The 13,341-nt window shown below is 36.6% G+C and overlaps 2 protein-coding genes across 3 annotated transcripts; one reads left to right on the forward strand and one right to left on the reverse strand.

Annotated features, from left to right (window-relative positions):
- The first annotated feature begins 300 nt into the window (after positions 1-300).
- LOC110865787 (auxilin-related protein 1) lies at positions 301-5,983 on the forward strand. The gene is made up of 8 exons (XM_022115108.2): positions 301-1,113; positions 1,944-3,315; positions 4,425-4,560; positions 4,647-4,747; positions 4,818-4,883; positions 4,978-5,067; positions 5,218-5,394; positions 5,579-5,983. Exons 1-8 carry the CDS (start codon positions 584-586, stop codon positions 5,615-5,617), a joined length of 2,511 nt encoding a protein of 836 aa, XP_021970800.1. The 5' UTR covers positions 301-583; the 3' UTR covers positions 5,618-5,983.
- A 41-nt stretch (positions 5,984-6,024) lies between these two features.
- On the reverse strand, positions 6,025-7,062 carry LOC110865788 (reticulon-like protein B6). 2 transcript variants are annotated; one of them, XM_035974657.1, is made up of 4 exons: positions 6,971-7,062; positions 6,763-6,904; positions 6,605-6,674; positions 6,025-6,342 (listed from the first exon to the last, which is right to left on the reverse strand). In XM_035974657.1, exons 2-4 carry the CDS (start codon positions 6,862-6,864, stop codon positions 6,197-6,199), a joined length of 318 nt encoding a protein of 105 aa, XP_035830550.1. In that variant the 5' UTR covers positions 6,865-6,904; positions 6,971-7,062; the 3' UTR covers positions 6,025-6,196. The 2 variants fall into 2 exon arrangements, 1 of the variants encoding a protein (XP_035830550.1); XR_004861056.1 differs by lacking the exon at positions 6,971-7,062 and having other exon boundaries at positions 6,605-6,687; positions 6,763-6,962.
- Positions 7,063-13,341: the final 6,279 nt, after the last annotated feature.

The raw sequence follows: 13,341 nt of genomic DNA on the forward strand, positions 1-13,341 counted from the left end.
CGTAGGCAATGATAGAAGACCCAGGCAAACCTGGGTTGGATCCTTGAGCCAAACGGGTTTTACCGGTAATATCACGGTCGTGCCTACGGGCGGGTGTGTTACCGGGTTTTCCCCGGAATTGGTGGTGGACTCGGGTTACTCTCGGAGTACTCCGTTTGTCCAGTAAGTGCCCCGAGAGTGTTCGAGATTGAGTTTGTTGGCCGTTAAAAAAAAAAAAGATTAACCACTCCAAAGTTTAAAAATATCTATTTACAACCGGTTTAATTAGAAAACATGTAAAGCACCAAAAAATTCCCTCTGCACAACTGACAAACAAATTAAAAACTCAAATTAAAACCAAGTAACGGAGCATCAACACCCAGGACACAAAACAAACACAAACACGCCGTAAAATCAACCACCGTCAACTGCCACCTCACCACCGTCTTCCCCAACCCTAACTCTACTGATCTCTTCAAATCATTCATCAAATCTGTAATCTGTATCTATATTTTACAATACACACACATCATTCAACTTCACCAACAATAACCGCCTCAATCATTCAACATCCACACCTGTATTCTCAGATCTGCTTCCTCAAATGGACGATTTCGGCATTTTAGCTAGAGATTTCGGATTCAAACCACAAGGAAAATCCGCTCCGATGAAATCCGACGCAGCCGGTGGCCGTGGCCGGAGCAGACCTCCGTCGTCATCGCCGCCGCCGTTCAACGACGATTTCTCCAATTCGGTGAAGTTCACCAACAGTAACGCTAGATCAACACCTGTGACGTCGGATATTGATTACGATTCGATTTTTAACAATTCGTATACTAACAATGAAGCTAAAAGCAAATCCGTTGGTTCGAGTTTGCCGGTTTATGATGAGGATATTTTTGATGGATTGCCAGGGATGAAAAGTAAATCGTTGTATTCTGATAATGTTTTTGCATCGTTGACATCTCCGCCTAAACCGAGTCAACTGAGGGATGATTTTGATGATTTGTTAGGGAATTTAGGTCGAACGGAGACAGTTGACTCGGTGAAGGAGAAGGATAGTAGGAGTTCAAGAGGTTTGGATGATTTGTTTTCTGGACTTGGAAGCGGTGGTGGTTCGGTATCCGGTAGCAGGTATTGTAGTTGTTGTATTGATTAATTTGAGTATAAGAAGCATAACTAGTAATGGTAGAAGGTGTTTTAAGTACTCGTATTAGGATGCTTAGTGAAACTCATAAGTTGTATTAAGAAATTGATATGTAGGAGTATGTGCCTTTAACTCTAGGGAAATTAGATTCATTAGTATCGGTTAAGTTGAATCGTAATTGTTTGCGTTTTGTCTTTATGTTGCTCAGAAAGCAAATGTTAATAAACCACTGGAAGATATAGTTATCGGATGACTTAAGTCCGAGTTTTGATGTTTAGAAGGTGTTGCTAGGACTATAAAACGAATGTATTGTGGAAGGGTGTGCAGTCATGGGATTCAACTTAATTTCTAAGCGGTGTATGCTACATTTTAGTTTTGGGGTATTTTCTAGCTTTCTATCTATAAGTCTGCCACATAAGGATGCTAGTAGCACATAGATAGATGCACAAGTTCTTGCTTCGTTTATATATTCCTTTATCTCTTTAGAGTTTAGACTTATGTGTTTTTGCAAGAAGATTAATGCCAATTATACTGTAAAATATATCAAGATGGAATGAGATGAAAACCGAGCACAGCTGTACATGTGAGATTGTATCCATCAACATGAAGGTGTTCAAAAGTTTAGAGTCTTGTGTTGATTGGAAGCATGCCAAGAGATCCCCTAATGAGAAAAGATGACAGCTGTACTTAGAAACTGATGTGATCTGACATTATTGATGATAACAGTGCATAACAAATATGACATCTGAACATTTTTTGTAAATTTGCTGACTGTCAGTTAGTTACTTGTCCATAATATCATTTATCTTTTTCACAGGCCGACTTCAGAGTCAGTGCCAGCATCAACTAGCAACAACACAAAGGCAATGGATGATCCTTTTGTGGTTCTAGAGTCTACATCAACCCCTGTCACGTCATCCCAGAGTGTTTTCATTGATCCACCGGAAACAATTCACAAGGTTAGTAAAACCGGTAGCACAAATGCTGGAGGATCGTCTGTAAATAGCGGTATGTTCGATGACATAGACCCCCTTCATGGGTTTGGTAAGCCTGCACCCACATTCCCAAGTGATACCAATACCAAAAGAAAGGATCATAGCCCTTCTAAAGAGGATAAATCTTCTGTTAAATATTCTGAAAGCGAATCACAGAAGGTGCATGTAGAAGATTTTCAAGAATCTCAGCAACCTATCTTTGACATGCCACCTGTCAATAAATTCTCTCAGAGATCTGTTGATCGGGCTACGTCTCCACCTTTATACACAGAGACAAATTCTCGAGCATCATCAGAAGAAAACGTGCAGCCGCTTGATGATATATGGCTCATCGTTTCAGAGATACCTCTTTTCACACAACCAACCAGAGCTCCACCGCCATCAAGACCACCACCTCCGATACCTAGGCATGCTTCAAAGTCTGTAAGAGGTTCTTTCGTTTCAAATACGACAACATTCGGGAATGATTACTCTGCTTCCCCTAAATACTCGAGTTTTAACCCGTTCCAACCCGCAGCCAAAAGTCCCATGTCTTCTTCATTAGACGAGTTTGAGAATGGTGAAGAGATGGATTCAAACTCGGCTTCTGCTGCAATGAAGGATGCTATGGACCGGGCCGAGGCTAAATTTAGGCATGCAAAGGAACTACGGGAAAGAGAACATGCAAAAGCTTCTAGAAATAAAGATGACTTGTCTACAGAAGAGAGAGAGAAAAGTAGACTTGAAAGGGAAAAAGGTAGACAAGCTGTAGAGAGGGCTACACGGGAAGCTCGTGAAAGAGCTGCATCTGAGGCACGTGAGAAAGCATCTGCTGAAGCTCGTTTAAAATCTGAACGTGCTGCAGTTCAGAGAGCACAGGCTGAGGCCCGTGAGCGAGCAGCTATTGATGCAAAGGGAAGAGCAGAACGCGCTGCTGCAGAAGCGACTGAAAAGGCTGCTGTAGAAGCCAGAGAGAAAGCAGCAAGGGTGAAAGCCGCTGTTGCAAGGGCTGAAGGAGAGGTAAGGCGTAGAGCGGAACGCGCCACTGTAGATAAGGTTGCAGCTGAGGCTAGACAGAGAGCCGCTGCTGAAGCTCGAGATAGGGCGGCTGCAGCTGCTGCCGCCAAGATGAACCAACAAAAGAATGATGATGACCTTGAATCGTTCTTCAGTTCCCGACCAAGCAGTGCCCCAAGACCCAGGGCGACCTCTTCTGTAAGTAGTAAATAAATGATGTCTTATGTGTGTGTAGGGGTGGGTTCAATTGAGAACCATTAAATAATTAGAAACCAAAGGAAACACTTTGGCCTTTGATCCAGGAGCAGATGAGAAGGAAGGGATGGTCATTATTCCTGGAGGGGAAACAATCCATAGAAAATTTTGAAATATGATCCGAAGGCCAAAACGTGGGTCATTTGGTTTTTAATTAGCTAACTAGTAAATAGACTCGCGCATGTTGCGGCGCGGGTACATTACAAACATTGAACAGATCAGTGCAAACATTATGTGACCCGCGATTGATGCACAACAATTAAAAGGGGCTTATTATATTATAGCTTTAAAAAAATAGAAACCACACGAAATGCAGAGTAACTCGAATTTATGCCGTCGAATGAAATGTATTATATTTAACGACGCTCGGCTTGGTACGTAACGAAAGCGTATTGTACTTTCACTTACTCGTTTTCCAAGAGAAGTTTTTGTCTAAACGTTGGTCAACTAGAATTTATACGGACAAGTACATAAAAATCCGCACGTAAAAAGTTAGTTTTCTTGAAGTAAAGAAAAGAAAGGGGTAAAGTTGAACCTTTTGAAACTTGAGGTTAACGACAAATTAGTTCTTTAAAAAAATAACGAACGAAAATCATTGACGAAAATAATATGTTAAAAACGTGTATTATATATGTTGGAATATTATAAACCTGGGGGATTAAACCTTGATGTTTGCAAAGCCAAGGGACTAAAATTGCAATGTGGTGAAACTTTGGGTTTAAAACGCAAAAGGAAAAGCAAAGGGCGTAAAAACACTTTGAAAGTACAGGGGGTGCCAGTAAAATGGAGCAGGGGATAAAAATGCCATTATGCAAAGTTGGGGGGTGCATTTGTCATTTTGTATGCAGAAGAGGCAAAAAATGCCATTTCGCCAAGTAGAAGGGTGGGTTTGTCAATTTTTGAAAAATGGGGGTCGGTGGCGTAAAAGCTACCGACTTTTGTTCTTAAGATTATTAGAATGTTTCTCATTTCAACCACCACCTCTCTGTCTCTCTATATCTAGAATTCTGGATATAGTTTTACAAATTGAGCAATGTTTATTTGCAATGCAGGACCCTGCACCTGATCCACTGTTCCAGAACCGACAGGAAGCACCCCAGAGGACTTCCTCTACTGGAGGATCCTCAAATATGAGGAAAGCATCTTCCACTACTAACATTGTTGACGATCTTAGCTCAATATTTGGAGGTATACTTTTCTTTAAATTAGTTTAGATATAATCGGACATATTCTCTAATGTTACTATTCCTCAACTATTGTTTTCTTTTTTAAAGCTGCCCCTTCGTCTGCTGGAGAGTTCCAAGATGTTGAAGGTGAAACAGAGGAAAGGCGAAGAGCTAGGCTCGAAAGACACCAACGCACTCAAGAACGCGCGGTATGTGATTTTAGAGTTTCTTTTTCATTCACGGATTTTGGTTCTTATCATCGACTCTTTCATGAATTAGGCTAAAGCACTGGCAGAAAAGAATAGTCGTGATCTCCAATCTCAGAGGGAACAGGAAGAAAGAAATGTGAGTATTAATCAAGCTTCTCTTCTTTTTGAGCGTCATAAGACTACAGCATTTTTGCCTTGTAAACATCGTAAAATGTGTGTTTTCATCTCAGAGGATCTCCGAAACTTTAGATATTGAAATCAAGCGTTGGGCTGCAGGAAAAGAAGGAAATTTACGTGCATTGCTATCAACATTACAATATGTATGCCTCTCTCAATATTTTATCTTCATATTTCATGAATGTTATGTCTTGTATAAATTACATAAATTTGGATCAGTAAATATACTAAAAGAGAAGAATCTGCAATATTACATTGATATCCGTGCTTGTGTTTTCTTCATTGTTTGTTAGGTTTTATGGCCAGGATGCGGTTGGCAGCCTGTTTCATTGACCTATTTAATAACCGGTGCTAACGTGAAAAAGTCATATAGAAAGGCAACTTTGTGTATCCATCCTGACAAAGTGCAACAAAAAGGAGCTACTCTTCAACAGAAATTCGTCGCAGAAAAGGTGTTTGACCTACTTAAGGTAAAAACACACGCTCCTTTATTATGTATCAAGATATTATTAAAGCAATCAGTCATTCAACATCTTATGTCAGCTGAAGCTGATAGACAATCTAAAGTTTAAGTAACTGTAACTCACTAGATCCGTTATGATCCACTCAAGTGATTGTCAAAACAGTTGTCACAATTTTGAGTTTGGTTAATAGGAAGCTTGGAACAAGTTTAATTCAGAGGAGCTCTTTTAATGGATGCGATGAGGATTCTTCGACTTTGAATCCACTTATATCTGCTAAGAAGAAGAAAGATATATCTATATTTTTTGGGGCAATATACGCAAAGGGTGTCGAGATATATATTTATCTGCCTCGACGCAAAGATATTACCTTTGCATGAGCTCGGGAGGTAGAAGTGATGAGGTAAGCCGCGCGTGTGGAGGGTGGAAAGTATTTGTTGATGATCGTAGAGTAAGATTATTATTTCATACGTGAATGATGATTGCAGTCTGGAAATTCGTTTTTGTGTGTATGTAACCCTTCTAAAGTCCAGCACGAAACAACCTTCTAATATTTTAAACACGCTATAACATAATGCAATTTTTTGGTTATTTTATACACGATAATATATTATGTTTATGAACGAAAAAAAAAAAAAATAGAATGAATTGAACCTTTTGGACATAATGAGTGTCAACTTTGAACTTGAAGTTAGGCATACTACCTTTACAATCAAAATGTATACCTTCTATAAATACATTGCCATACCATAAAAGTCTAGTTACAACTTCGGATAGCCGAATGAGATGTGGACCAAATCCTAAAGAACAATCAATGCTGCTTGTTGTTCTTGAGAAATGGCAGTGGAAGTTTCTGGAGAACCTCCATGATTTCATTGCCCGCCTTTTCGCCATAAGCATCCACCAGATTTTCATTCCGCTCGTACAACAGTGGTGCAGTCAACAGCACCACAAACACTGATCCATTAACACATAAATGAGTTGATTTAGGTCAAGATTTTACTCTAATGGTCGAATGAGTTAAGCTAAGCTATTTATAGAGAAAAATAGGTCAAATGAGTCGAAGGTTGTCTCAAGAGTAATCTAAAAACCTAATGTTATAATTTTTGTAAACACAATATTCAGATTAATTATGTTAAAATTTAAAAACTTGACGTTGACCCCTTGACCAACCCGTTTCATCACCTTAAGTTTAATGAATCAAAACAAATGAACTCACAGATATACACAAGGGTCAAAAACTCGAACCAACCACCGATGACTGAGACCACCCACAGGGTGAATATCACCTGCATGGTCACACTTGTTTTAAAGTCTAAAGTAGTATAGATATTGCATTCAGGTAAGGAAATTTTATTAATGTTGGAAGATACATACAGTTAAAAATCTTTTTATGTCCCTCCCAGTAGTCATCTCCCTCAAGTACAAGCAGCCTTCATTGATCTGATCTTTCAGAAGGAGGGCAATACAATCACACATTTCTTGTGACAATCTAATGTCAGGGAACTTTGGAGGAGACCTATCAACATAAAAGAAAAAAATATGTTCATGTTACTACACTAAGATGCTACTTTAGAACTATTACAAGAATTGCCTTCAGAATATCTTTAACTGCAATTTTCATCTCAAAATTGTATATCATCATGCCGAAAAGATGAGAAATGAGATGAAAATAAGACCCATGTGATATATGTGTCAATATGGTAGTTTACGGGTCATTATTACATGTAGCATTGCGTAGGAGTGTGACCTGACACGACACGTCGAAATTCGTGGGTTTGGCTTTAGTCAATGGATTTGGGTCAGTTTTAGCTTGTACTTACACGATTAGCTAAAATGGGTCAGGTTTGGGTCAACCTTATGGAAACATGGGTTGACCCATTTATTGTTCTAGTTCTTTAAAAGTTTCTTTATGTTGTAATTTAAATTGGTTTAGCATTTTATGTCAAAATTTAAAAGTTAAAAGAGAAATTAATATCAAGTTTTATAGTTGAAACGTAACATTTTTACACATGTTTCATTTTTTTGTTTTAAATTTTGTAATTTTGGAGTACTAATATATGAATAAAAAAATAGACTTTTCAGGGTAATGTGTTTATGTCTACCCACTAATATTTTTTTCAAGTTCATGCTTGTGGTTTGTATCGTGTTCAGATTCATGTAAAAAAACTTTGGTTTGTGTCAAGTTTGACCAGCAAACACGACTCGTTTGCCACCCGTGTATTGGTCCTTGTACCAAAAAGATGGGGAGATGCATTTCCTAAATGTAGATAGCATGCCAAAATTTCAACAAGAAAATTACTTGAAAAGAAGCTCAAATGGCTAAAATAGGAATCAACTCACTTGTTAATAAAGGAAGAGAGATTGGACCACAGGAACAATATTGCCAGAGTAAGTATTAGAAAGTGACACAAAAATGGAAGAAGATGGTAGCCTATCCTCTCAAACAGAAGCCATATAACTGTTGCAGACACTAATATGGCACCAGACATCTGCTTTTGTCTCCATAGTAAAATATCAGCAGCTGAGACATATATATAACCACATCTTTAACCATCATCAAACATCATGTTATCAACTCGTTAAATAAATCAGAATCGAACCAAAATCGAGCAATTTAACTATGTGAGGAATGAAGAATCATCATCCATTTCATCTCAGTTTCATTTTGTTCTCAAATTCACCAAATGGCACATTCACATAAAGGGCTGTAAACGGAGGAATGAACACGAATGAAGCTATGTTTGTATTATTTCATTTGACCTTTAACGAACACAAACAGACTGTTTTCATTAGTTACGAAAATGAACTTATTTATGTTTGTTTGTCATTGTGCGTTCATATCTATTCCTAATAAATAAGTAACTAGTTGTATCTCGTGTCATTATTACGTGAGCCCAAGATATTTTTTCCGCTTCTCTTATTTCACCGCTTCATATTCTATCTTTTATGTTTTAAACATATCTTATCTCAATTTTTTTTAAATCCTAAATTTCATTACTAACTATTTAATATTTTCTTTATTCAACATTTGTACGTCTCTCTAACCTACAAGCCTAGGGTATTTAATTTATTTTGATATGAATATATGAACAGATATATAAATAAAAGGAACACTAAAAGAACCTTTATAAATATAAATAAAGTGAATAACATAGGTCTACCTAAATGAACAATTTTTTTTTATTAACGTTCGTTCATTTATTAAATAAATAAACATAAACAAACGTTCATTCCGTTAGTTTACGGCCCTAGCCGCATATGCTCTAAGTGCAATTATGCATACAATTTGTTATTTGTCATCAACAACAAATTGATCATACTAACATGCAACATATATAACTTGATCAGAAATTAAAAACACATCCAAAAAACTTACTTTTGCCGGAACCAAGAGCAGCATGGAGAGGTTTCCGACGACCAAACAGATGACGACGTCCAGAAACCGATTGTTTCTCCTCAATAAGCTGTGGTTCCGCCGCCATTATCTTATCTTCGACGGCCGGATCTACCATATTTCCCTACATTAATATAAAACCATGATATTCTTTACGTACGTATGAGTATATAATGCAATTTAAATAAGTAAATATGTAAAATCAATTTGCACAAAATGTCTTACTGTATGTTCAATGCACAATGTGTTAATGTGTTCAGATGTTTGCTCCGGCGAAGGGAAAGTTTTTGAAGGGAGGAATAAAGAGAGCAAAATGGGAAATTAAGCAGCATAATAATACGATGCATGTTAACCATAAACGTAACCAATTAATACGGAGTTAAATTAAAGGTGCCTGTATATTTGGTCCCTCAACCTTCATTGAATAATAATAATAAAAAAAAAACACCTATCTAAAAGATAAGGGTTGATTTTTTTACAATAAAGAGTTGAACAAACAATTTGTGCTTTGCTAATGAGCTTGAACCATCCACCGGACGAATTCATCCTCTGCAGATTGTGAGTCTTTCTTGATCATATATAATGTACATTTTTTTGAACGGCCAACAAACTCAATCCCGAGCACTCTCGGGGCACCCACTGGACAAACGGAGTACTCCAAGAGTAACCCAAGTCCACCACCAATTCCGGGGAAAACCCGATAACCCACCCGCTCGTAGGCACGACAGTGAAATTACCGATAAAACCCGTTTGGCTCAAGGATCCAACACAGGTTTCCCTGGGTCTCCTATTGATTGTAATTTGACATATGAATAATATATGAATCATTGACTATAGCAGTGTTTATGTTGATGTGTTTATTATCTTTGTTTGTTTGATTACAAATTGATTTATAAAAAACATACACAATTCACTAACTCTTAGATCCAACACTTCCATTAACTAAACTTCTAGTTAACTTGGTGTTGTGGGCTAACTAAACCGCAATCATTATTCAATTATTATTTTTATTTATTTATTTAAAGATTAATAATAAAATACATTTAAAAACCATAAAAACTACAATATTACAAAATTTAGGTTTTATAGAAGATTCAAATTAAATATCTAACAAACAAAGCTTCAAGGACTCAAAGAGCATTTTTGAAACTTAATATGTTAAAGATTTTAAAATTCAAGTTATTTCTAAATAAAACCAAACTTCAGGGACTAAATGAGCATTTTTTTAAGAAACTCTAAACTTCATCTTCTTCTTTAAAAGAAATCCTGTAACTTTTTTCCATTGAGTTTTTTTTTTTTTAATTTGAAAACCCAACCCTATTTCCCACACAACCCATTCCCCAATGTCTCTGTCTATGTGTTAACGTCGTCAATATGTTAATGATGGACACTAATAAGACGACCCATTAACGGACCGACACGATGTTTCGACTGTTAGGCTGGACGGGGCGCCCCGTGTTGGGCTTTTGGTCACGCGTTGATTGGCGTGGAACACCACCGCCACTGCAAGTTATCACACGTGGATTGGTTAACGTGTGGCCATGATCACGCATGAAGATGTTTGTGGTGCTCGGTTGTTTTTCAATGGTAAATGTTTGTATGGTGAGTGATGGGCATTTCCACTAAAATCCATCACTAGTGATGGAATAAAGCTCGATGACGTGGTGGAGCTTGATTGGATGTTGTGAGTGATGGAACTCCATCACTAGTTGTCAAAATACATGGATCCAAACTCAACACTTTATTATTCGTAAAACTCAACGAACAATGAAACCACCGAACAAGAAATCAAGAAACTCTGTAACACTTCTCACACACAGATCATTAACACAATTATCTGCAACTCTCTAGATGAACAGACTGATATAATCAGGATCTCAACACAAGACCTGTGTCACACCCCGATATTTCCACGTATTACTGGTGGGCCCGATGGGGAGTATCGTGATGTAGTTGATATCATCATAATCTATTCATCACAATTTAATGCACAGCGGAAGTCTAAAAGTAATAATATTACAAACCGAATGAAAGTAACATAAGTATTACAAACGGAATGTAAAAGGATGCACAGGCGGACCAAACAAAATAAGATAATTGTCCAACAGATTTTTAAGTGACAAAGCTTGCATAACTCTTTATTTTATTCACTCAGGAGTAGCCAACCTATTCCGCCTAGTACCTGCACTTAACCTTTTGGAAAATACGTCAGTTTACACTAGTAAATACAATTAACTGACACTTTTGAAAATGTTTTAAGAAAATTGATTTAAATGCACAAGGCACAAATAATCTTTTATAACTTGGGATAATTATTTGAAAATAAACTTGTAAAAGAATTATATGTTTGTTATACGTTCAGTAGCCCGGGCTGAATACCGGGTTAAAGATTAATAGACACACCACATAATATATCCCACGGCGAGTTATTCTCGAACAGGCGGGTACATTATTTTACATACGCACCGGCAGGTGTATGCCTACACCCCGTGCTTAAGTCGTCGCCATTTCAATGAATGAGCCGAGGATATTCAGGACATGGTCATTAACCCCCCAAAGGCTTAAAACAAACAAAACAGATTAAACGGGTTATCTCATTGATTTAACCTTCATATGATTAAAAATTCAATACCCGACCAAGCGGTATTTTATATACCGTACCCCAAGCCCGTATAAGGGAAAATAAGTTAAAAGTATTTACCTGAGCAAAATATTCAAATTTATCTCAGCCGTATACAATCATCAAGTGCAAATATCTTTTACTGGGCTCCTAAATCTGGAACAAAGGTTTTTAATAACTAATTAGATTCCTAACGGGTCTTACTTAAGTTTAAACTTAGACCGGTTAGCTTTAAAGAAAGATATACGGTTCAAAACGCAAGATTAAGCGAAGACCGGATTAGAATGTGGTTTAGACCCGACAAGTATGAAGACTTGTATAATATGGGTAAACTAAACACATTCTGGATTTTGAGGTAAAAATGATAAGATTTGACCCGTTTCGGTCAATTTATGCAAACTAGTCACATAAACCTTACCGAACGCGAAAAATGCATAACGGAAAACCAACTGAGTCATGTACAGATTCCCTAAGTTAATATGCTTAAAATGTGTTATGATATCAGTAGGATACCTTCCATTATGCTCAAAACGGATTTAAAACCAATTTATGCCCCGTAGGGGTATTTTGGTCATTTTAAAGATTATAAAAGAGATTAAATATAAATCTGAGGTTCTGATCTAAAATGATCAGTAAAAATATTTATTTTTGTAAGTCATACCAGTAGGGTATTGCATATATGTGAAATTTATCATTTATAACCAAACTATGCACCGCAGGGGCATTTTGGTCATTTCACATAAGCTTTAAAGGTCAAATTTGGAAATTTGAGTTCAAAACTTTTACTTACTGTTAAAGTTTAAAAATTTACTTAAAACATCAGTAGGTAATAAGTCTTATGTGTCAAAAATAGTTTTAACCTATACTATGCGCTTAAAACGCGTAAAGAGTCGGTTTTAAGCGATTTTCAGTTTATATAAGAAAAGCTGAGATTTTTATCAGTCCAGAAGGCTTAAAATATTTTATTTAACATATAAAATCAGTAGCAAAAGGTTTGGAATCAAAATGTTATGTAAAACTCATTTTATTAGCAAAAAGGGTATAACCGACAATTACCGAATCAAAGCAAGAACCCTATGCTATGATCAGTTTAAAAATTAATAAAAATCTTCAAAAATCTTCAAAAATCCCAAAATATTATAATACATCAGTGGGTAAAAAGTTTGGTGTCGAAATTTGGGTTTAAATAGGCTTTATGCTAAAAATGCCGTTTAATTAATAAAAAGCTTTCAAATTACGATATTGAGCATAACTCCTAATTTAAACCTCAAACTGATTTCAAATTTTTAGGACAATTTTATAAATCAGTAATAAAGGTTTTTGTCCTCTCACATTTTCAAAAATTTTGTTTTAACGTCAAAAGGGCATAATGGTCAATATTTAAGCAATTAACGGAAACATGTAAATGAATCGGATAATTAAGGAACCATGTAGTATAACCTCAGAGGGTTTTACTAACTTATAATATGGTCCTAAAGAAACCTTAAGGCATATCTAAAACAATCTAAATCGGGTCAGAACTAAATGTCAAAGCAAAAGTCTTTTTTTTTGCGACTTTCGATTCCGAACCAAGCCTAAACTCGGAATTGTCGGGTTGAACATGCTTAGACATGTTCCTACATTATTTACCAAGTTATTTTAATGTTAAAACATGTTCCATAACCTCTATATTATCAGTTATGTGTTTATTTGCAAAAATAGTTTTATGTTGACTTTTTAATATTAAGTTTGACCCGACAATTGACCAAGTTAGAGTGATAGTCAGGGGGTGCCCTTTTAAGGATTTATTACCCACATAATTACCGACTCATAGCCACTTTCAATTCGAATAATGCCTGGACCATTAGTGATTAATCACAAAGTCAAAGCTTAATTACGACGGCTTTGACTTTTGGTCATTAAGCTAATGAAACTTGAACTAGAGAGGCTAAGGTGCTGT

The sequence above is a fragment of the Helianthus annuus genome, chromosome 6, assembly GCF_002127325.2.
Source record: "Helianthus annuus cultivar XRQ/B chromosome 6, HanXRQr2.0-SUNRISE, whole genome shotgun sequence".
Taxonomy (NCBI): Eukaryota; Viridiplantae; Streptophyta; class Magnoliopsida; order Asterales; family Asteraceae; genus Helianthus; species Helianthus annuus.

Coding starts and splice junctions, on each gene's coding strand:
- LOC110865787 (XM_022115108.2), top strand. CDS start 584: ATGGACGATTTCGGCATTTTAGCTAGAGATTTCGGATTCAAACCACAA. Junction 5,068..5,217: donor TGCTATCAACATTACAATAT/GTATGCCTCTCT, acceptor ATTGTTTGTTAG/GTTTTATGGCCAGGATGCGG. Junction 5,395..5,578: donor AGGTGTTTGACCTACTTAAG/GTAAAAACACAC, acceptor TTTGGTTAATAG/GAAGCTTGGAACAAGTTTAA.
- LOC110865788 (XM_035974657.1), bottom strand. CDS start 6,864: ATGTGTGATTGTATTGCCCTCCTTCTGAAAGATCAGATCAATGAAGGC. Junction 6,675..6,762: donor ACATAAAAAGATTTTTAACT/GTATGTATCTTC, acceptor GTGACCATGCAG/GTGATATTCACCCTGTGGGT. Junction 6,343..6,604: donor TTTGACCCTTGTGTATATCT/GTGAGTTCATTT, acceptor TTAATGGATCAG/TGTTTGTGGTGCTGTTGACT.